Below are 24,011 nucleotides of genomic sequence, written 5' to 3'. Positions count from 1 at the left end.
ATAAGGTACAAGTAGAACAAGTAGCACATAATCAGGTAACATAGCATATATGATGTAGAAATCCAAAACAATTAGGCAAACCCAAACAATTCAAACATATGCAAATGATGTATGCCTACCCTATGGCTGATGATATCATCTGTCGGTTATATAGCCAACCCGACATGTCTTGGTAGCTAACCATTGGACAGAAACACCCCTTGCGGAGCAAGTAGGTTTGAGCTACAACTCCCTTGCTACTACCCGCTTAACCCAGAGCCAGTGGAATAACCACTACTGCGGCTACTACCCAAGCGGGTGTTTAAAAGCTCAACCTGGAGTGAGTGGATTCACCACTACTGCCGCTACTACCCAGGCGTCACAATCTCTGACCTGGAGCAAGTGGGACGAACCACAACCTTTGCTACTGCCCAGGATCTCAAAACATACATTCGTTCAGTTTAAAAGCAATCATCATTGTTATCAAATCTCAAACATTAACATGGAGCAAGTGGGACGAACCACAACCCTTACTACTACCCAGGTATCACAAATACATTCATTCAAAACTCCATAATTAAACTCATTTATCATAAACATCCTTTTCCGTCTCATACCTGGAGCAAGTGGACAACACCACTGCCTACTACCCGGGGTTACACATCACATTTCAACATCTTCCATTATTATCCATTTAACACATTCATTCATTAATCATATATGCATTTATACTCAGCCATAAACAATAATGGCTTTGCCATAACCCGGCAATAACTCAGCCATCCGGCTCATGGTTCAATCAAAAACCAGCCATTTATCAATAAATATAGCCCTTCGGCTCATGGCATACACGGTACTTCTACCGTCATCCTCCATATCTCATATAATCATCTTTGATCATCTTTGATCACAACTTCTCCCATTGCTTTATTCGCAAGTTACCACATCCCCTAGCTCCTTCCTCTTTGCTAGGCATATCATAATGATTTAATACATAAGGGGTGAGATCGGAGGCTTAGAAGTATGAGATTTAGTTTTTAAAACTCAAAAATCAACTTTGGGATGAAAACGGGGCCACGCGTACATGTACTCGACGCGCACGCGTGGATGGCCACAAAGCTCATTGACACGTATGCGTCATACACGCGGACGCGTGGATTGAAACACAGCCAGACGATGCGTACGTGTCAGCCACGCGTTCGCGTGGGTGCATTTGCGCCCCAAGCACAACTCTAATACAACTCTCGGGAAAATGGCTGGGCATTGGGTGCAGCGCATCGACGCACACGCGCACACCACGCACACGCGTGGATGGTGCCTTCTTGAAAAGCGACGCGTACGCGCCAAGTGCGCCTACCTGTGGAGGGTCATTCTGCTAAAAATTTTCTAAGTTAAAAGCTGCAGAATTCACAGATTCAACCCCCAATCTTCCGACGACCATAACTTTCCCATTTTAAATTGTTTTTCGCCCGTTCTTCGAACGGCATGGACATCCCGGATCCAATTTCACTTCTAAACAAGTTTGGCACAAAACGGGAATCCAGAGTCCAAGTTATGTCCCATCAAAGTATGCCAAAAACTATATTTTCATACAAAACCACAAGGTGCCCTTTTCAAAACAAGCCATTTTCAACCCTTTTCAAAATCAACCAAAACATGCTAGTTTCAACCCTTTTTGAAATCAATCAAAATATACCAAAATCAACATCAAGCCTCCTCAACTCATACATTAACACTTTACCACGATTCACAAAATCGCCATATAACCATTTTTACCCATTTAAAACAAATGGCTAAATTACAAACACATCAACATGTCATACATCCCTCCTCATCCCAATTTCCAACAATACTATTTCTAATCAACCATCATTATACATAATCAATGTCATACTCACTATCACGTGATTTCACCCACAAATCAACCTTAATCATTCCTCAAGCATATATCACAACATACATATCTCTCATGCATTATCATACCATCAAGACATCAATAATCATAATCACATATATGACCACATAATATTTCTCAACCAAAACCAAACATACCTCATCTACATAATTTCACCCAAAATTACCAAATTCCACACTTCAACTCCTCAAACCTTATTATTCAATAACCAACCCAATCATTCACATATTCATTATCTGAAATTCATCCAATCACTTGTGTCATCAGACAATATACACATCAACTTACCTTCCTTATGTCTTTCTGGCCTCCGGCCCAAAATTTACGGCCTCCGGCCCAATTTCACAATTTAAATGCATAAACCACAAATCAATACTCATTACCCAATACATCAAATTTTCAATACATCAAGCATACAATACCACACAATTCTCAACCCAATCATTAATTCACATTAAATACCAACTATGCATATTAGCACCAACCATTTACACAATCCAAACTTAATCCTAGGGGCATCTAGCCTAGGAATTCTCATCATACCACATGGTACTTAAATGAAACTTAAACCGTACCTCTTGTAGCCAAATCAATTGAGCCTCTTCTTTAGAAGTCTCCACCAACCTTAGCCCCAAGCCTCACCAAAGCTCCTCAAGCAACACCAATCTCCCAATTGTGCACCAAGATCATCAAATACACTAACATAACCAATATCACATACATACATCAACCTAGGACTCATAAAAAATGACAAATTACAAGGGTTTGAGCACTTCTTACCTCAGCCCATATGAAGTAGGGATGGAACCCACTTGGAATCCATGTTGGAGTATCCCTAAACACCCAAAATCACAAGATTTCAACACTAACTACCCAAAAATGTGTAACAGTAGAGAATTTCAGAAACTGGGTAGAGATGAATGGAATACTCACCACAAAACTTAGATAGAATTGTAGAGGATGAGAAGAGTGACGCGTGGCCGCAAACGGCTCATCAATCAGAGCTCCGTAGCTCATGTTATGGTGGTTTGAAGATCAAAGAGAGTTAGGTTTTCTCTCTTCTCTTCTCTCTTCTCAATTTCAGCGCCCCAACCCTTCCTTTTAGGGTAAAACAAGTGTATTAACCCGTGCCATGCACGTGATAAGATTAAAATTATAATTTTAAATTATTTTGTTAAGATTAATTTAAATTATAATAATTTGATTAATAAAAATATAACATGTTATGTATTATTTATTTTTTCTTAAGCTAGTGTTAAATATATTAACTCTAAAATAGTTATTAACTGATTTTGGTAATCTACTTTCTTCAATAAATCAAACATATATATTCAATGTGACCATAAATAACTTAATAATACTTAGACCCACAAACAAATTTTTATATGTTGTTTTAAATAATAAATAATAAATTATTAGAGAATTCTAATGCACAAAATTCTCTAATAAATAATAAATAATTTAAATCTACTAAAAAATAACTCAACACTTTTCTTTGATGCGTGCAAAACATATACCTAAAATAATATTATATCAATGTTAGTATACAGTTTTACAATCATCAATTGTATACATGACTCCTTCTTAAAAGTTATTCTATGCAGTCGAAAGATAAATTACTGGACTTTATTTTATTCTAAATTATTATAATTATGCATTATTCATCAAATGCTAATTGTAATATTGTAATATAATTATAATAAAGATATTTTTCTAAAATAAATTTAGAAGAGAGAATAGTACTTTCATTTTGGAGGAAAAATGAATTCATGAGGAATTGACACCTCACTTTTATTAGTTGATAATGTATTAAATATTGATTTTATATAATTATAATAAAAATATTTCTCTAAATTAGTATAATCATGCATTATTCATTAAATGTTGATTGTAATATAATTATAATAAATATATTTTTCTAAAATAAATTTAGAAAAGAAAATAGTGATTTCATTTTAGAGAAAAAATGAATTCATGAGAAATTAACACCTCACTTTTATTAGTTGGAGAAAATTTCCAATTTTAGTATATTTTGTCATTATTATACATTTTTTTTCTAATTATATATTCCCTGTTTTCTTTTCTTTGTTTCAACATTTTGAACTTGGGTTTAACTTCTCATAGTTCTCACTTCTCAGTCATTCTATTAGATGTAGTTGATAACTATTGAAATTCTTTGATTAATATAGGAGAAAAATATATTATTATATGATAGAATTAATATGAGTATATTTTATTATTAAATAAACAAAGTTAATATAAAATAAAATTATACATAAAAAAAGCAAAGAAAATAAAATTAAAATAGCAAAAGTGAAAAAAGACTTTTTTTTATAATTTTGTTTTGTCATTTTTATGTATAGAAGATTAAAAAATAGTAAATTTTTAACTAAATTAATTTATATTTGTTGTATTCAATTTAAATAAGTAATAAATTATCTTATTTTAATTTATTCCTTAAATTTATATATCATAAAAATTAAATCAAATAATTAATATACATAATTTTAAATTGTGTGATACTTAAATATCTATTCAAATCAATTAGTTGATATAATTAATTTATCGTAATAAATTAATTTTAATGAGTTAAACAAAATAAAACAAAAACATACTACATTGATTCTATCATTAAAAATAAAAATTTAATTTTTATATAATAAAATAGATAGAACATAATATCATTACACAATATATATAATTACCCGTGAAGAAATATTTGTAATACCTCACCTTCATATAAAGTAAAAACTGGGTATTATAATGAATTTTTTGTAAAGAAATACTAATTTTTAAATAAGATGAGGTGTCGATAAGATGTTATTACACTTGCTCAACATTTGGGTTTTCCCCCAAAATTGGGTATTTTAAAATTATAATTATAAGCGAGATTCGAGTTCTAAATATTTATTTAAGCAGACAAATAAAATGATCATTCAATTAATTAAAATAAATATTAATTATTTTTAAATTATAAAATATTTATAATAATAAATACTATATGTATTTTTTATTTAATTTTTTTATAAAATTTTTTTATATAATTTTATGTATTATCTTGGAGAACATATACTAAGTGTGTATTTAAATTTCTGGACTTGTGCGACAATAAGCTCTAAGGACTGTTATGTCCAATAGAAAAAAACGTTGAAATTGATCTGTGTATTAATTTTGTTGGGATTAAAATGTTCGATTTTAAAATTTTTAGAGACTAATCTAAGTAATTATTCTACCAGAGAATAAACTAGAAACTGATTTGTCTGATAGAATAAAATGTTAGAAATTAATCTATGTATTAATTTTCTGTAAAAACTAAAATATCTAATTTTAAAAATTTTTAAAAACCGATTTAAATAATTACTCTTTATATAAAGACTTCGAGAAAGATGACCATTTGAAGCCAGTTATTCGTTATCATTCGAATCTATTTAAGCATCTCGTTTTGCAAGGAATTCAATCATACCACTTACATTTCTTTTTATCAGATTAAATCGTACCGTATAAGATTGGTGAAGTTTTATGTTAGAATTCATTATAATCATATTTCTCTGCACGATCTATATATTAATTAAGGAAAGTGAGATAAAATTATAATACAATTCTAAAATAAAAATTTAAATTAAAACATAATATTATTACACAATACATATTAAAAATAATTTTACACTATAATATATCATAAACAGGTAAATGACTTAAATTTAAATACGAAATATTTTTTATTTATATATACATGATAATACCATGGTCTATAAATTTATAGATAACATATCTTATAGAGCTGGGAATGATGAGCACGAAAGTTGGAAAGTGTGGTAGTTTGTGTCAACGATAGTTGTCTTCTTGCAACGATGTCTCATAGAAAGAAAAAAATTGTTGTAAAAGCTATCAAATGAAAGAGTAATTGGTAAACAAATTAAATGATATTTTCTTCTAGCATACATGGTCTTTTATAGTGGTAAAATAAAAATAGAAATAATTAAATTTTATATTTTTATATTAGGAATAGAATTTGATATTTATCCTAATAAAATTATTATTATTATCAATATAAATGGGTTAACAACTTGCCACTAATAAAATAATTGGATAATGAATAAGAATTAGAAGGATATGAATATAATTAAAATATTTTCGATTGATAATATTTTAATGATGCATTAAATATTGATCTTATATAATTATAATAAAGATATTTTCCTAAATTAGTATAATTATGCATTATTCATTAAAATAATTAAAAATATTTCTGATTAATAATTGATAAGTAGTTTAATAATGCATTAAATATTGATTTTATATAATTAAAATAAAAATATTTTTCTAAATTAGTATAATTATGCATTATTCAATAAATGTGTTCATTTTGGAGGGAAAATAGGTTCACGAGAAGGTGACACCTCACTTTTATTAGTTGAGAGAAAACTCAGTTTTAATATATTAAGTAGATGAGCTGAAATGCTCATAACTAATGTTTATATATGTTGGGTCTTGGGCCCACTTAGGCCCGGTTCACTTATTTTTGTCCGTTGGCCCAATTTTGGACCAAAACCTTTAAGATTAGCGCTCTAAATCGCACTTCAAATATTTCTACCTTCCCTAATTATAATTCCTCATTTCTTAATCCTATTTACTCATAATCAATTTTCTCAGCTGCAGTACCAGACAGGTCTCAGCCGGTACTACCGGTTAAAATTCCACTGCGCGCTTTTACGCAGAAAACTATGTCTTCCGACTCGGAAAAATTCACTGAATCCAAATATCATATTTAAATAATCAAATTCCAATTGCCAAATCTTCCAATCATATTCGCTCCTACTTAACTTATTATTTAATTAATTTCGGTTAGACCGGGTATTACATGTTACATCTATCCTTTTCAAGTGATTTGGTCTCAATGATTATATCTCTCTCCATCAAGGACTCGTCTAGATCATCGACAACTAAAATTGCAACCTCTGATGCTGTTGGTAGGTTATATCTCTTGCCATCCCTATCCCTGCGTCTAATCAACTTTAACTTAATATCAACGAAATTAGACTCCTTGAATATATCCCTTGCAAAACAGAATGACATAGCTAGATGATTGTTGTTATCTAGCATATCTTTTAACATGTTTACAATCTCAAATTCAATTGGAGACAGTGACTCCATAGTCCTACATAAAACATGTAAAAAATTATTCCATACAAAAACAAATGATAAATTACGACATTGCCATTTATTTACTAATAGTATAGTTGAGTATTTAAGTAAACGTAAATATTTACCTGATAACATTGATCCTATTATTGATCTCATTATCTGTATCATATATATACAATTGGGCAAATTTTGGTTTCTCATGTTCCTAAGGAATTAAACTACCAATAGAGTGATAATTCTGGCCACTTAATACAAATGATGGTGGAGCAGTACCGTTGTTGATCTGATGGTTAATCTTACCAACCATAGATGTGAAAGAGAACATTGAATTAAACATTCTGGTGTGTTTTCGAAAGTGCCTTCCTCTTTCATCATCGTGAAAATGCAACTCAGTTAGTATTTGGGGTGGAGAATCAAGTAGAGGTAGTTGAACTTTATCACCCATACAACATAACCCAAAGTGTGGAGTAGTGTTATTGTTCGATTTAGAAAGTCTCTCACAGTCCCACATAAGAGCACCACAAAATACACATTCAATTGATGGATTTTCAGATTCCTAGGTGTCTACAACAAAATAATATATAAATAAATAAATGGTAAATAATACAAAAATGATATAGCAAACCTAAATGCTTAATTGCAAAGTGAAACATACCTTCCTCAACATATATATGTTCTATTTGATCAGTAAATATGACATCATCATTTAGCATTAATCAATGAAAACTTTAAATAGACATCAGTTAAATAAAATTATAAGGATATAAAAATTGAAGAAATTATTCTAAAGGACTGTTAAGGAGATTTTATTATTAAAAAAATTATTATAAAAAATTATTAAAAAAGATTAATTCATGTAATGTTCAAAGAGGACAATTTTTTTTAAAAAGAGACAAACATACCTTTAAATTTTTTTTTATTTTTTTGTAAATCCATTTTCTTTTTAATTGTCTATTATACGCAAATCTTTATTCATATACTTTCATTTATAACAAAATTTTATCCCATTATTATTTTACTTTATTTTAGTTGATATTCTCTTGAAAATAAGTTAATTAATTAATATACAGTGCATTGTAAGAAATAAAATTTGTACTCCATGCATGACGTTTTGAAAATTATCATGAACATTTTTTAAACAGGAAGAATTATATTTTGCTGTACTCAAATATTAAGAAGATCTATAGCTGTAAATTAAATAGTATATAATAGATTTGGATGTTGATACTAAGTAACCATCTTTTATGAATATTAGTTTTCAAGGAAATTATCATTGAATACTAATATTAGTTCCTCTTGCATTTATTAATATTGGTTCTCTTTTAATTCTTATTATTTTGTTGTTGTTGTACTCAACATGGAGTGTTAATGAAATAGTGAAGTTATTAAAGATACAAATTTAAAGTCTACATCAAAGTAAGATTTAGAAATTAAGTGACAGAAAAACAATGTTAGAAGAACAAATAAAGAAAACAAAAAGGAAATATAAAAGAAAAAAAACTTAATAGTAGAAGAATTTTAAATTATGGAGGTCATATGTTTTATCACAATAATAATTAAAAAATTACATTAAAATTAAAAAAGACTTATTTATAGAAAATTGATGATTAACAACAATAAATTTATGTTATAGATAAAAGTGCATTAATAATGGTGTCAGTATGATAAGAATTAAAAAAATATATACAAAAAAATGAATAAAAAAATAACATATGAGTATATTTGTTTCTCTGTAATAAAGATTTGGTCTTTCTTCTTAAACATTACAAAAATTAATTCTTCTTACTAATTTTTGTACTAAAATTCCTTTTTGATAATTAAATCTCCCTAATAGTCTTTTAGAGTAATTCTTTCTAAGAAACTTTATAAAAATATAACAATATAAAAATTACCACAATCATAATCTACAAATATATCTGGTGTGAGTTCAACATCAATATTTATGTCATCAAAATCATCCATAGCTACATTGACATGAGATTTATAATATTAATTGATCATAATATAAATTGTAATTTTCTACTACCAGTAAGTCTACCTTAAAACTATAAAAATAAGTGTATCTTCAAAATCATAAGATTCGACGGTATTGTCTCTCTCGTGAATTTGTTGGTATTGAGTTGAATAATCACAATTATTTAGCATTACATTATTAAAAAGTGATGAACCGTCTCTCCTTATAGATAGAATTGTTTCATTTGATTGTTGTATTAATGACTTATATTTTTGGTATTTCTCCTACAGGTAATAAATGTCAATAATTAAAATATTTACATAAGAAAAAGTACTCTTATACATAAAATTAATTAAAATTATAAGATTTCAAGGAGAAAAAATTGATTAATAACCTCTTCATGTAAGAAGAATCTCCTTCATGATGGTCTTTGTCTGTATTGGCATTGTTTGAAGAAAGAATAATATTTGAAGAAATATTTAATCTCCTGATTTTGATGAATTATTATCATTTATTATTGATGAATTTATCAGTGAACTTGATGAAACTGTGCTGAACTATTTGATGAGTTGCGTATGTTATGTAGAATTGTCCCAAAATTTTTTGAACTATATAAGAATAAACAAAAGAAGAGATCTGTATAATAAATTCATATATATTTCCTAAAATGAATAAAAAATAGCTAAACAAAATTTTTTGAACCGTATAAGAATTTAAGAAACAAAAGAAGAGATCAGTATAATAAATTCATATATGTTTCCTAAAATGAACAAAAACTAACTGAACAGGAACTAACCATTAAATATGTTGGAAAGTGGAGTCCTTATAACATTGGGATGAGAAACAGATGATGAATTATGTTTTGTAAAACTTGAAACATGTGGGTAACTATCTGCTATAACTACCTTCTTTCCCTTGAAAAGATCACTAATAGGTTCCTGGCCTCTATCACTACTATTTCTTAGTCGAAGCTGAGGAGTTTTGCTTGATCCAACAAATAAAACATTGTGAACTGCATGAACATATAAATAGACATGTAGTGTAGGCGATAGAATTAATTTAACAGTATATAAAATAGAATAACTGTGATGAAGAGGTTCTTAACTGTTGTTTATAATAATTTAATGGTATCCAAGTATAATGATTACACAAATTAAATTGACAGTTTTAAAAGCAACTATGCGTAAATTAATATATTTAGTGAAACGTGACCTGGAAATATACTACAAAGACATCATTCTTTTTACTCTGCAATTTTTATATAGGAACATGAAAATGGTCTTTTACAGTATATTAACGTACATTGTTGTCTCATCATTTGAGTAAACAAAAAATTCTAAAACACTTCCACTTTTAATGTCATTGTCCTCTCTAAACGCCCTCCATCGTGTGGTAATATTAACTTCTTAAAATAAACTGTCCTTTCTCCAGCGTAATTCCATCCTGTATCCATAACCAGCAGTGTGCACCATGCAAACTGCATCAACTTAGGGGTGAGCACAGGTAGCGGGTACCCGATTATCCTTCCAAACCCGAACTGAATCAACTAAATTGGTTCTGGAACTGACAGGTAATCGGGTCCAACCCGAACCAAACCGATGACTGGTTCGGGTATCGATTTTGGGAGCGCAGAACCCGAACCAACCCGTGAACCCGATCATAATTAATTAAATAATATATATATATATATATATGACTTTTTATGTATTTTTCAACTCATAACCATAATACTATCTCACTAACGGCGCAACCATGGAGTAAACTTAGAAAGTAGAAACCCTAGCAGAGGTAGAGCTTCCTCCTACCACGCAACCAGCTTCTCCAATCTTCATCGTCTTCTCCATTTGGGGTCAGGCACATCGTCTTCTCCACCTCGTCCGTGGGACCATCCGATGCATATTCTTCCTGGTAGCGGCAGCGAAGCAGCAACTAACTTTCTCTCAGTCATTGGCGTCTCAGTCGGTATCTCTATCAGCATCGTTGTTCACGGTTTTCTCTCCAGTAGCTAGCTTCGTCTTCAGTCAGCCGTTCCCTCTCTAGCAGCCAGCTTCCTCCAGGCTCTAGCTTCGTCTTCTCCGATCACTCAGTCAGGTTAGTCTATAATTTTTTGGGAACGTTATATGTTAAAATGCTAATTGTTTTATTTTCTGTTCAATTTTTGAAATTATACATTAATGGAAATGTTTTCAATGCAAATTCAATGAGTAATACCTGCACGTATTTTTTTATGGTTAGTTTTGTGCGGAGTACATGATGCTAATCAATAAAGTGAAAAATAAAATGTGTATTTACCAATGATGAAGAGCAAATATCTTGGCCGTTGATTCGACAAATAACTGATATCCGAGATGGAAAATTATTTGGGATAACATGTTTAAAATGAGATATGTTAGGAGAATTATATGAAAAGATAGATAGAGGTAGTGTGTTAATGTTTGAAATTTGGTGAAAGATAAATTTAGAAGGTAAACCATGAATAATTTTTTTAGAATGAATAGATTTAGAAGGTGAACCATGAATAATTTTCTTAGCATGAACATGATTGCATGGGATAAGTAATTTAATAGGTTGGGAAGCTAAGCTTTCATATTTAAGTAGATTGATGCTATCGCCTTCAGAAAACTCATCATCGATTGGAATAGCATTGAGATCAAGTGAATGCTTAGGTACTTTACTATGACCAGCGTAAATTTGATGGATATAATTATCTGCCAAATAATAAGTTGTAGATTAATGACTTGTTGCTATAATTTTGGGAGGGATAGAGAAGAACATGATGGAGACTCCTTATTGTATACTTGCTTCACTTTCTCATTCATAGAGATTATTTCAAACTCATCAACTTGCATTTTACTTTTGTAAAGTATGTTGTCATCCAGTAATAACTTAACTGAATGATAAATTGAGCACCTTTTATTCATATTATGGTTGAACACTCTGATGATGCGAAAGCAGTCTTTTGTGACGTAAAGCAACTTGATTGTGCCACCACGATTAATACCATAAAAGTTGATGAGGTTTTTTAACCTCTAGTAATATGAGCGGTACTATAACCTTTGAAAATTCTCAGCTCAACATGATTGTGATTATCATCTGTTATAATCATGGTGTTTCTAAGAAAATTCTTGAACTTACTATATAATATAGAAGGTAGTTGATTATGTTTCTGCATTAAAAAAAATAGAATTTGTGATACAAATGAATAACATAAAAAATTGTGCTTAGTATATGATAATACTTAAAGTATGAACGTGGTGTTAAGGGATAACTAAAAATGGAGTGTACTGAGGTGGGATCAATGTCCAAATAAAAAACTCGACAACCATTTAACTTCATCGATGAATGCTGTTTAGAATCCATGAAAACTAAAATATGAAAGAAGAAAAATAAAACAAAAGCAATGAATAATTCTATGCATTATAAAGTTTGTTGTAGTAATAAGAATATATTCAAATTACACTGGAAATAATTAGTTAACTAAGAAAGTAAGAAATAACAGTAAGAACGACCTAAGTGGATAAGAAATATAAGTTTAGTGATTTTCTTTTTGGTATGGCATCTCATTTGGATGATAGCTTGGGGTATAAATAAACTAATGAATGCATGAAGATTAGACGGTGTAGTGGAGAAGGCCATAAACCAAATAGACTTTTGGACTACCTCTAATTAAAAAAAAAAAGAGAAAGAAAAAGATATTAATAAAAATTAAAAAATATAATTCATAATATATATTGGAATAGACCTAATTATTGCAATGGTTATATAATGGAAAAAAAATAAAGGAGCAGAGTAGTAAATGTAGGATAGGTAATAGGATCGATTTCCTAAGTATATTAGATGAGAAGCTTCTGAATAAACAATTAGTTTACTCAAACTGGTTTTAGAGTTAGTTTTACTGATATATGCACCACAATATTAAATGATATACAACTCATGCAGAAGCTAAGTAAAGGGATTGGGAGAGGATTTTTGTATCAGAAAACTTCAGAGAATAAAAAGGCAAGGGACATATAATGCATTTGAAAATAAAAAGTCATAATATCATCCTAATGTGTACTTAGCAGTGTACGAATTCCATAAAAAATTTAATTAATATATATTAATATCAAAAAATCAGTGGCAATGTCTTAACTCATTTTAGCATAGCAAGCAAAGGAAACTAAACAGAAATGCGACGTGTTCGGATAACTGGTGGCAAGAAAAATTAAAATATATAGTAATTAAAGACTAATACCACAATGTGTGTTTCTTCTATCTTTCTTATAACTCATTATAATTAAATCGATGGGAGAACTACTACTACAATGTAAAAATGACAGCATAATTAATGGATGAGATTTATTTTTAAATTTGGTAATTGTTAAAATTGTTGAGACTAAACAGTTAATATACAACTTATAATGTTCTGTTCTATTAAACTAAACATGTTTAAGCTGAAAATGGTGTTGATCTAATAGGAAGTACGAATAGATAAATAAGCTTTTAATAGCAAGTAAGACTGCTTAAATAACTCTGCTTGCACAACTATAATATTTGAAATAATAATGAACTTAGATATTATGCTTTAACCATGAAAAGAATGCAAAAGCATAATGTAATTATAACTGTTATCTTAAAAGTTTACTTGTATTATTTTGATGGTATATATGTAATATAGAATATACTTTAGTTTATTGTAAAGAAGAAATCAAAATTTACTTATATAGGGTGCTCATCGAAATTCACTAATTGAATATTAACTTATATTTCTGCAAAAATTTGCATATGAAGTGTTAGCCATAGTTAGAAATGACTTTAAGTAAGGATGTATTACATACTAAGTTATTGATGGTGAACAAACTTAAAGAGTACAGAGTAACAAAAGTTCAGAAATACGATTCATAATACCAAAAATATTACATACTAAGTTAGGAGTGCAAAGTTATTGATGGTGAACAAACTTAAAGTTCTTACTGATGCAATTTCTTTAAAATAGAGGAGATTAATAGTGAAATTTAAAATTTTACAAACTTATAATCTTAAGGTACATCACACTTTCATCACCTAAAAAAATACCAAATTTAATAATGGTACCCTTCTTCAAATCATTAACCGTAGCGAATTATATCCAATCCCTTGTCAAGAATAGTTGGATCATTCTTGATATGTGCGAGCGGAGAGTCATTTGAAAACCAATATTGTTATGCATCTTGATCAGGATAGAATCAGGTCGGTTTGGAAATGCCTTTCTAGCAAACTTGGTGGGAATCATCTGATACATATTTAAAATAACAATTAATATCATTTCAAACTCTCTAATATATAACAAATAAATTTTGTTAAGAGGATAATTTGCTTACCACATAACTATTGGTAGATTGGTTGAGAGAAAGAACCTTATGGCATGTCATAAAACTAGTTGTAGAGATGTTTATGTCGTTTGTAAAAAACTCTAATATAATAGAATCTTTTTTACACCCAACTTGGTTCATAACAGGAGTTGAAAAACATGGTGTGTTAAAAACACTCACAGAACCTTTCAGTTTGTTATAGACTGGATCAGAACAAATAAAAGATATAGAACGACCGATATTGTAATGAGTAGTGTTGGATAAAGTTGAAGAAAATAAGTGTTGTTTTGAATAATGGTGATTTTGTGAACAATTAGCAAAATTAGTTGAGTTAACAGCGAATTCTTGCTTTTTATGGATTTGATACTTTGATCAAAACATATTTGTATTGAGTGATGAAGTGAAATAATTGTCTGAACTTGAACTATTGGGACATGGAAGGACATGATTCATATAAGAAGGATAAAAATTAATATAATGATGGGATTCAGTTTTAATACTGGATGGCCTAATATAAGAAGGACAGCTATTTGGATTATATATATATATATATATATATATATTGGTAATTTAGGTTGAAGAAACAGTTCTGTTGAATATTTTGAAAAATCAAAAGATCTCATTATAGGATCTTTCACCTTGAGGATAATAAAAATATCTTCTCCAACATATAGAACCTTCAACCAACCACCATCTGCGAGGCCATATAAATTAATCAAATTATCAAAATCTTTAAGTATATAACTACATGAGTGACCTCTGGTGATTGTTACTTGAACTTTATTTTGGTGGATATCCACAAAAAACATTATTTGACTTAGTAGATCTTTGTATTTTTTGTAGAAAATTGATGGATACTCATGATGTGCCTGCAAGAAATAAACAGGAACTTAAACACCATATTTAAATAAAAAAGACTAACAATAACTCATTGCATGATTAATGCTATTAAAAAATAATTAACCATTGAAGGATCGATCTGTAAGTAAAATAGTCGATCATGTTAAAAGTCCTCAGGCAAGTATAACTTATATTTGACAACTGAAAAAATAAACAACTATGTTAATAACAAACTAAGACGGGAAGAAACTTGTTGATCTATTAGAAAAAAAATCTTTACAAATTAAATGATGCATACCAGATTTCTTTGATACCACTTCCATGAAGTACTCCACGTTAAGAAATATAGGTTAGAGGAAGTAATGAGGACTTGAGGCATTTATAGAGAAGGACTATAGAAAATGACTATTAACATTTAACTAAAAGCTAATGTAACTAAGGTCCATTCTTAAAAGGTGAGAATGGTGAGCTTCAATTAAAAATTGGCAGCTGTGAAGAATACAAATAAAATATAAAGCTGTCATTTTATGTAAGAAAGAAAACATTTAAATTTTTTGAATTATGACAACAATATTGGGAAAATAATATTTTATTATTAACAAAGAGGATTTAAAGTTACATAGAAAATCCTTATAATTAAAATTTGTTATCCTTTTAAATTGTTATTGAATATACCAAATAGATAATTGATTTTGTTTAATGGAAAATAATGTATCAGCTAGTCTTATTAAGAGACCATTATAGAAGTGTTTAAACACACTTGTGTTTATATGAACTATATACTGAGATACACTAAATATAGCACTTACTAACTAAAAAAAAAATAAAGAATTGTATTGAAAATTAATATTACTTGTTGAACTAATTATTATAAATTCACCCCAAATATTAACTAATACGTTAAAAGGCCAAAAAAGAATTGACATGGCTAAAAAAAAATACTAATTTAATTGGTATAATTGATGTTAGATATTTTGTAGTAACTGATAATTGAGTTAGAATTAAATAAAACAAAATATGTGAACCATAGATGCAAATTAAATCATAGATGTAAATTAACTAATCCATTGAAACATAGCCGACATGATAAGCAAATAACATAATAATTTATCACCAATTGCTACATAATCATAGACATTAGGTAAGGAAACAAAAGTAACAACGATATGGCTATACACAGTATAACCATTACTTATTTAACGGAAAGATTATATTGTTTAAACATAACAGACACGAAAATAAGAGGAACATAAACAACAACAATAAGGCTGAACATAATTCAATCATTAATTATTGAAATTCAAGGACACTCATGCTTAAACATAACTGAATACAAAGTAGCACTTCGAATCTGTTGTGAAAATTAGAAAGCTCTAAATTGGATAACTAAACATCATCTTTTTTTCCGGATGCACAGTCCGAGAGCTCGAATATCTTGCGTGTTTTGGAACATGAACCTGTCCCAGAATCTGGACAAACATCTAGGAGCTTCTTAGACCAACTATTTGCTATGAGAGTCCTTTTAGGTGTGACATACAAAATCATCATTGCCATCAGAAGCAATAATTCCACATGATTGAGAGCTTATCTCCTGTATAATTCAAAATTTGTTGATAAATTAAATTAAAAAGAATTAATTATACATAATGGCAAGTATAATATGTAACATTATAAATAAAAATGGCAACTACCTTTGGAGTATTTGTAGATTCAATTTTGCAGATTTAAGATTTCAGAGTCATCGACTAGCATATTTTCCTATGAATTTATATAAATGTTAAAAAGATCAACTTATTGAAATATATATAACAATATAAGATTTATGAATAAGAACTTACATCATATATCTTGTACTTAGTTGCAAAGGAGGACATCATGATTTGTCCTCGGTCAATTTCAATATAATTATCTTGCAAGGTTGAAATGCATTAATATCATCTAGCTTCAGAGATACCTTAAACAAAAATTTTTTGCACTTAAATAAATTGATCTCAGCTGGAAACATGCTTTTGTTGACACCCTGGTCAAAATTAAAAGAAAGTTATATAGCATAAAATGAAATAAAGAATACTAAATTAACGTATGCATATAAATCATATTAAGTAAATTAATATCTGATAACTAAATATATATATATATATATATATATATATATATATATATATATGTAAAATTTTTTAAAAAGTAATTATTTAACATTCTACCCGTGAAACTTGTGAAAAGCAAAGATCAGATGCAGTAGTTCCTAGGAATTTAGAGGCTTCCTTATCATAAACAATGAATAAGGCATAATCTGTTTCATCAAATACTCTAAGATGGATACAAAACCTAAAAATTTAAATAAATGTGATGAGAATACGTTAAATATATAACAATAACATTAAAGTACATATAAAGTAAGTAAAATAATACCTAGGTACATGAGTGTTAGGATAGATATCACATGATGAACAATATAAGAACTTTCATCTTCTTTCAATGAAGAAAACACATTTTATAACCCTTGTACCACCATCCAAATTTGATTTCAATTGAAATTACAGTGCCAGTAGTAACATAAATATCACACTGTTCAACAAAATAAAATAAATTATATATCTAAATATAATTATCATATAATTAAGTAAAATTATATAAACAAATTATACCTCAGCAATATCCTTCAGCTCACATATAGGCCTATATTGCGTTAGACGCAGAAAATTCTCCTCCACAGAGTAAGAAGAATCGGATATAATTTGAGACAGTTGGTTTGAGAGATTTTCAATGTCCATTATAATACTACACTACAAGAAAAATGAGTTTTAGCGACAAACTTTTAGCGGCAATAACATAATGGCCACTATTTCTTTTATTTAAGTTATATTTTTATGGCTATTATATATTTGCCATTAATACTATATATTATAATGGCAATTATTATTATTGCCGCTAAAAGATACATGACAAAAGTTTTAAAAACAAATTTTAATGGCAATTATATATTTGACACTATTATTATATATTATAATGGCAATTATTATTATTTTATTTATTTTTACTTTTAGTTTTAATTTCTTAAATTACAAATCCACTCTTAAATTTCCTATTTTAAAATTTATTATAATATTTTATTATAATTAATTTTGCAAACCCATGGAAGGAAGAGAGAACCCTTTCTCTGATAACCCACTCCTTCAAAATCCACTTCATTTCAACTTTCTCCAATGAGAACCGCCCACCACCGCCGTCACAGTGCTTGGCACCATTGCCAACGATCACCACCTATTGTCCTACACGCACATCTATCTTCTTGTGTCCACACTTTGCCTCAGATCTAGGTCAAATCCGCGCTAGATCCACTCAAATCCGCGTTGCCGCTCTAGACACGAAACAGGTGTTGCCGTTGCCGTCGTAATCATTTTTTCCCTTGCCGTTGTAGTCGCCAACCTTTGTTGCTTTCGCTGTCAAATTTGCCCTTCATTGATTCTATTGACGCCACCACAGCAATTTGCTGTAGCAAGTAACTCTTATGCGCATTCTCTTTACTTTGATCCATCTTTTTTTGTTTTTATTTTACTTTTGCCTATGATTTGATTTGTGTTTCTACGTTTGTTTGAAGTGAAAATTCATGCTCTCTCTGTTCTCACTATTCAAATTGATAATGTAACTAATTGCTTCATTGGTTCAGTATAATTTCATAATTTTTCTTCATTTGTGTCTCTATGTTTGTTTAATTGCTTGAATATTGTGTTTTGATTAACAAAATTTGGAAGATAATAATAGCTTGATGATTGATATAGTTGTGTAAGTGGAATATATTACATGAATATTTGTCTGTACATAGTATTTGACATGAGTATTTGTGCAGAGTAAACATTGAGTAGCGATAATAGTTATTAACTTATTATATATGAGTATTTGTCTGTACATATTATTTAGGCTATTCTTTCTAAGCCAAAAATGGATTGATTTATATATTTCTAATTTTTCAAAATTGTGGTATTTGGAAGTTAATTGTTAATAATGGAATATGTGGAAGGCATATATATTAAAAAATTGTTAATAATGACTAATTTTTGTACCTGTAATGTAATTCATTGTAATTTAGCCTACTCGAAAAATTGGACATGTTTTGTTATAGTGGACCATCGTTGGTTTGCCTTATGAAATTTTCAGTCTTGCAACTTTTGTTTGCCTATTCATACTTTTCTGTTATGGTATTAAGATTGGGATTAGTATTTTGGACAGCCTCAGGTAAAGTAGTGTTGAAGTAGTAGTCCATGCTATTGCACTTTTATAAGTAAACTATAAGGATTAAGTTAAACTGTCACTGGAACTACAATGAAAAGGTATGGGACAAAATAAGTTGTTGGCTTAGTTTTAGTTTCTTGCTTCATTTAGTTTACAAGAAATCAAGTAAGCTTTGAAGACAATTTGTTTATTTATTTATATTTTGGTTTACAATTATGAAGTTTACCTGTCAAAGATTGTTAAAGCAACTGTGCCAAAAAAGATTTATCATTTCCAAACCGGTAAGCACAAACAAGCATGCTGTTAAAAGAGATTGTCTATTATAACGGCTGATGCCATTTTTGAAATTGTTTAACTAGTGCAGATTTTCTTTGTTTTTCCTACTAACAGTGATAGGCTTGGCTTTGATGCTGTTCAGTCAATTATCCATGGTAACTTTAATCTCTTTAAGTGCTCCTTTTTATTGTCCTTATTTGATGTCAAAATAATGAGACTAGTATTATTTCGGTAAGATAAGTACTAATCAAATGGAAAAGTCAAAAGGCACATAATTATTCATTTCAATTTTTCTAATGTACATCTAATACTAATACAAAATTTTGGAGTTCCCTGCCACCCCTCTTTATCTAGCTTTAACAGAAATAGTAATTGATGAAGCTGCCACATTAGATATTTAGATACTAGCAGATGTGTGCAACATGCATGTACATAGTCTCTCTAGCTTTTAGCTTTCCCCATGAAGCTGTCGTATTAAATATTTAGCTTTTAGCTTTTAACTGATTATACATGAGCGAAAATGTATTATTTAGGCTATTCTTTCTAAACCAAAAATTGATTGATTTATATATTTTTAATTTTTCAAAGAACCTGTTAATTATATTTGACAGTTAAACCCAACTATTGTCTCCTCAAAGAAAGGTACTTTATATCAATATGCAGATCACATGCAAATTTATGTATAATAATTGTGGTGGGTCTGTTTGTATGCATATTAATACAAAAGAAAGGGAGTGGTAGGTGAGGGTGGGGAAAATAAAGACAAGAAGTGGTGATGATGATTAGAATATTATATATATATATATATATATGTATATATATATATATAAGGTTTCAATTTGTAGCCATTTGTTAATTAAATTCGGTCCCTTAAAAAATCCATTGGACCAATTAAAATGGGTTTATTAAGTTTTCTCAAATCCCCTATTCTCCAAATCAAACTGGTGACAATTTTGAGTAAGATAATATTTTGAAAACTCTTACATTTTGCATTCTTATTTTTTGCATTTTGCTTATTTTTATTTATTAATTTTATATTTTTTTATTTAAAAAAGTGTACTAAGTGACTTGCATTTTTTTGCACATGCTTGAGGAAATGGCAGCTGGAGGTTCAACTGTTTCTGATGATTTTATGTTGCAGGAAGATGTGAAACTCATGGTGGAAATAGGCCTTGATGTCTACAGGTTATCCATTTCTTGGTCAAGATTGATTCCAAGTATATAATACTCCTAACTCAAACTTGTGTTTGTAATGAGAAACATTGAAATTTAATTTATGTTCTGTATTAGTTTCTATAGTAAAGCCGTTGACAAATGCTTTTTCCTTCTTTCTTTCTTCCCAGATGGTGAAGGACCTATCAATCCCAAGGGATTGCAATTCTATAACAACAGTAGGGGTGACTCCACAATTGAGCCTTACTTGGCAGTTCATCATATTTTCCTATCACATTTTTCAGTAGTGAGATTGTATAGAAGAAAGTATAAGGTATATAGTATTTACTTGCTGCAAAAGAAAAAAACTTTGACTTAGTTACTTATACTAACTCTTAATTGAAGTTCATAGTCTTTTTATATTGAATTTAGATTATTCTTCCACATATAGAAACCTTTGTTGGGGCAAAGAATGTTCATGATTCTATATATAGAGGTTAAGTTATATTGTAGGACAAGTAACATGGGTTTATTTGCATTGCTGTCTATTCATCCGGTTTAATTCATGCAAATGATACAGATGAAGACCGGGCAGCCACTCAAAGAGCCCGTGATTTTTTTATTGGTTGGTAAGTTAGAGACCTTCAACTGGTTGTTTTACTCTCATGTTCTCCTTATATTATTTGGTTTTGACAGTTGCATAAACCTTGTTTTCGAATGAAGAGGTAATTTGAAATTAAAACATACTGTAGTTATTCCCTCTACACTTATTGGTTCACTTATTTAGATTACTTAGTTGCATAACCACACGGCATTACCTTTGTTTAGTATCCTGTCACACCATGGACTTTACGCGAAGAGCTGAATATCATGAAGACCCTTTATGGCAGTATTCCCATATTTATTTATAAAAATGGTCTCTCTTTCTCTTTCATATATTATTTCAACAACAGGGGTGAATGAGAATCATTATAATGTATTGTGCCATTGGTAAAGTAGTGTGACAAATGGCTTATTTTGTTAGGTCAACGGACATAAAGGAATTCATTACTTCAAGATGTGACAAGGGTGGAATACTTGCATGGATATATTGGTGCTGTGCTTGATTCCATAAGGTAATGCAGTTGCTAGTTTTACCAACTTTATTGATGCTCGAAATGTATCTATAACTTCTGGTCCTACTGAATATATCAGTAGTCCAGATGGTTCACCCACCTTGGACTCCTTCTATTCAAAGTTTCACAATCTAAAGAGAGTTTTAGAAGATGACTCGTCAAGTGACAATTCATCGCTAATCAGCAGCAATTCCGACATAGGTTCTTGCAACATTGATGTAACATAGTTATAGACTTGTAGCATTTTTTGTTGTTTAGATTTGTAACATTATTTATTATTTTTCAAGATAAATTTATGTATCAATATTTTGTGTTTAATAAAAGATCTCATTTTGTAGTAATTAATTTTAGTATATTTATATTATGCATAACAATAATAATTGTTGGCAAAAATAATTGAGATTCTAAAAAAAAGATAGTTCGTTGCTTCTAAGAAAATGAATATAATATAACTAAAAAAAGTCTTAGGATTTTAGCGGCAATAGTAATGGACGGTAAAAGTGAATAACATTACAATTTTAGAATTATTTTTAGTGGCTATATAAATTGCCAGTAAAATAGATTTTGGCGGCAATAGTAATGGCCACTAAAAATGAATAATATTGCAATTTTAGAATTACTTTTGGTGGCCATATAAATTGCCAAGAAAATATCCGCTAAAAATTATATACTTTTTGCGGCCGTTAAAAAGGTCTTTACCGGCAAATGTTATAATTGTCGCTAAAACCTTTTAGCGACAATGCATAAGACGGCTAATGTCTAATTGCCGGTAAATGTATTAGCGGCTATTTTTATTGCCGCTAAAAATAAAATAAATGGCCGCTAAAAGTAATTTTTCTTGTAGTGCTAATTAATGGATATGTACTAGTTGTAAGAACTTTTAGAATTTAAAATATGAAAATATTAATACTAAAATTGAAGCTGAGATGACACCTTTGTCTAAAGTCCTTAACCTCTTGAAAATCAACATTGATGTGTAGAATAGTATTATAGTTGGTGTTCGAGATACCCATCAAACCTATATAAATGGAATCAATTGGTGAAATGAAAAATCTTAATTATATCTAAGGTGAAATAAATATTATATACACTATATAAATATTCTAAGGGACAAATTAAATTTATAATACCCTTAAAAAGATTAAACTTTGCAAATTGCACAATGAGCATGTATTCAGTTGTAGGATGATTTTGCATGTGTTGCACCAATTGATTTGCAAATTCTTCCCAAAGAGTGCATCAAATCTTTCCCTTACCCCTGTATAAATTTAACAAAACAAAGAAGTAAATTCAAAATTATTATAAGAAACTGTTGTAATAATATAAGTGATAATGATAATAAAAAAGTTTGTTCAATTAGATTAGTTACTAGATGTCATCAAGTTCGAGTACGATGTAAATTGATTTCTTTCCATTCTTTGTGAACTCAATCGTATCTCCCTTACTAGTTAACAAACCAATGATATCTACAATATATAATTTAAAAAAAAATGTCAGTAATAGTTAAAAGGTAAATACAACTTTAAAATATGAATAAAAAAATGTAATTACCAATTAAGTGTGACTGAAGATTGTCATGACCAAGGATAATTTCATTTGGAACAAAGTGAAATACATTATCAGAAAATTTATTGTCTTCTAAAGGACGGATTTGAATTTTCCTCTTAAAGTATATACAATGAGAATGGGTAGTTGGTTTGTATTTTTGATCATTCACAGCAAGTGAGAAATTTGATAAAGCAATTATTCTCCACTCTACAATGTCATTTTCAAATAACCTCCTCATGGGATTCTTAATGGAGCACTAGATGCGATCTCCCTAAATTTCATTAATGAACATGGTGAGTTAATTTATAATAATGAATAAAGTGTATGATAGGTTAATGGAGAAAAACAAATAATATACTATTACCAACATATCCATGACAATAAATTCCAGTATAGGCTTCTTGTATCTGTCTTCTGCAGTAGAAATTGACCACCTCTTGATAATACGGACCTTAATCCTCCATATTTGAGGTTCATTCGATAAATCGAGATCTTTAACCATAGTGAATGAAGAAGACATAGTA

General features: G+C 29.4%; 1 protein-coding gene across 7 annotated transcripts; it reads left to right on the top strand.

The window, feature by feature from the left end:
• Positions 1 to 18,308: 18,308 nt before the first annotated feature.
• On the top strand, positions 18,309 to 22,280 carry LOC112715746 (beta-glucosidase 3). Of its 7 annotated transcripts, XM_072205028.1 has the most exons (7): positions 18,481 to 18,665; positions 19,787 to 19,827; positions 20,814 to 20,889; positions 21,016 to 21,158; positions 21,405 to 21,453; positions 21,653 to 21,740; positions 21,849 to 21,978. In XM_072205028.1, coding segments are annotated over exons 1-6 (393 nt in total). In that variant the 5' UTR covers positions 18,481 to 18,664; the 3' UTR covers positions 21,736 to 21,740; positions 21,849 to 21,978. The 7 variants fall into 7 exon arrangements, with proteins under 7 accessions (XP_072061132.1, XP_025623346.1, XP_072061129.1 ...); XM_072205029.1 differs by lacking the exon at positions 21,653 to 21,740 and having other exon boundaries at positions 21,849 to 22,280; XM_072205027.1 differs by having other exon boundaries at positions 21,653 to 21,886.
• Positions 22,281 to 24,011: the final 1,731 nt, after the last annotated feature.

Source organism: Arachis hypogaea, chromosome 10 (assembly GCF_003086295.3).
Source record: "Arachis hypogaea cultivar Tifrunner chromosome 10, arahy.Tifrunner.gnm2.J5K5, whole genome shotgun sequence".
Lineage (NCBI taxonomy): Eukaryota > Viridiplantae > Streptophyta > Magnoliopsida > Fabales > Fabaceae > Arachis > Arachis hypogaea.
The sequence above is the reverse complement of the archived record's forward strand: the minus strand, read 5'-3'. Positions and strand labels throughout refer to the sequence as shown.

Excerpts from the sequence above, each read along its gene's own strand:
- LOC112715746 (XM_025767558.2), top strand. Across the intron at positions 19,828-20,813 it reads TGTTCAGTCAATTATCCATG|GAAGATGTGAAACTCATGGT; the intron begins GTAACTTTAATC and ends TTTATGTTGCAG. Across the intron at positions 21,159-21,404 it reads TGTATAGAAGAAAGTATAAG|ATGAAGACCGGGCAGCCACT; the intron begins GTATATAGTATT and ends CAAATGATACAG.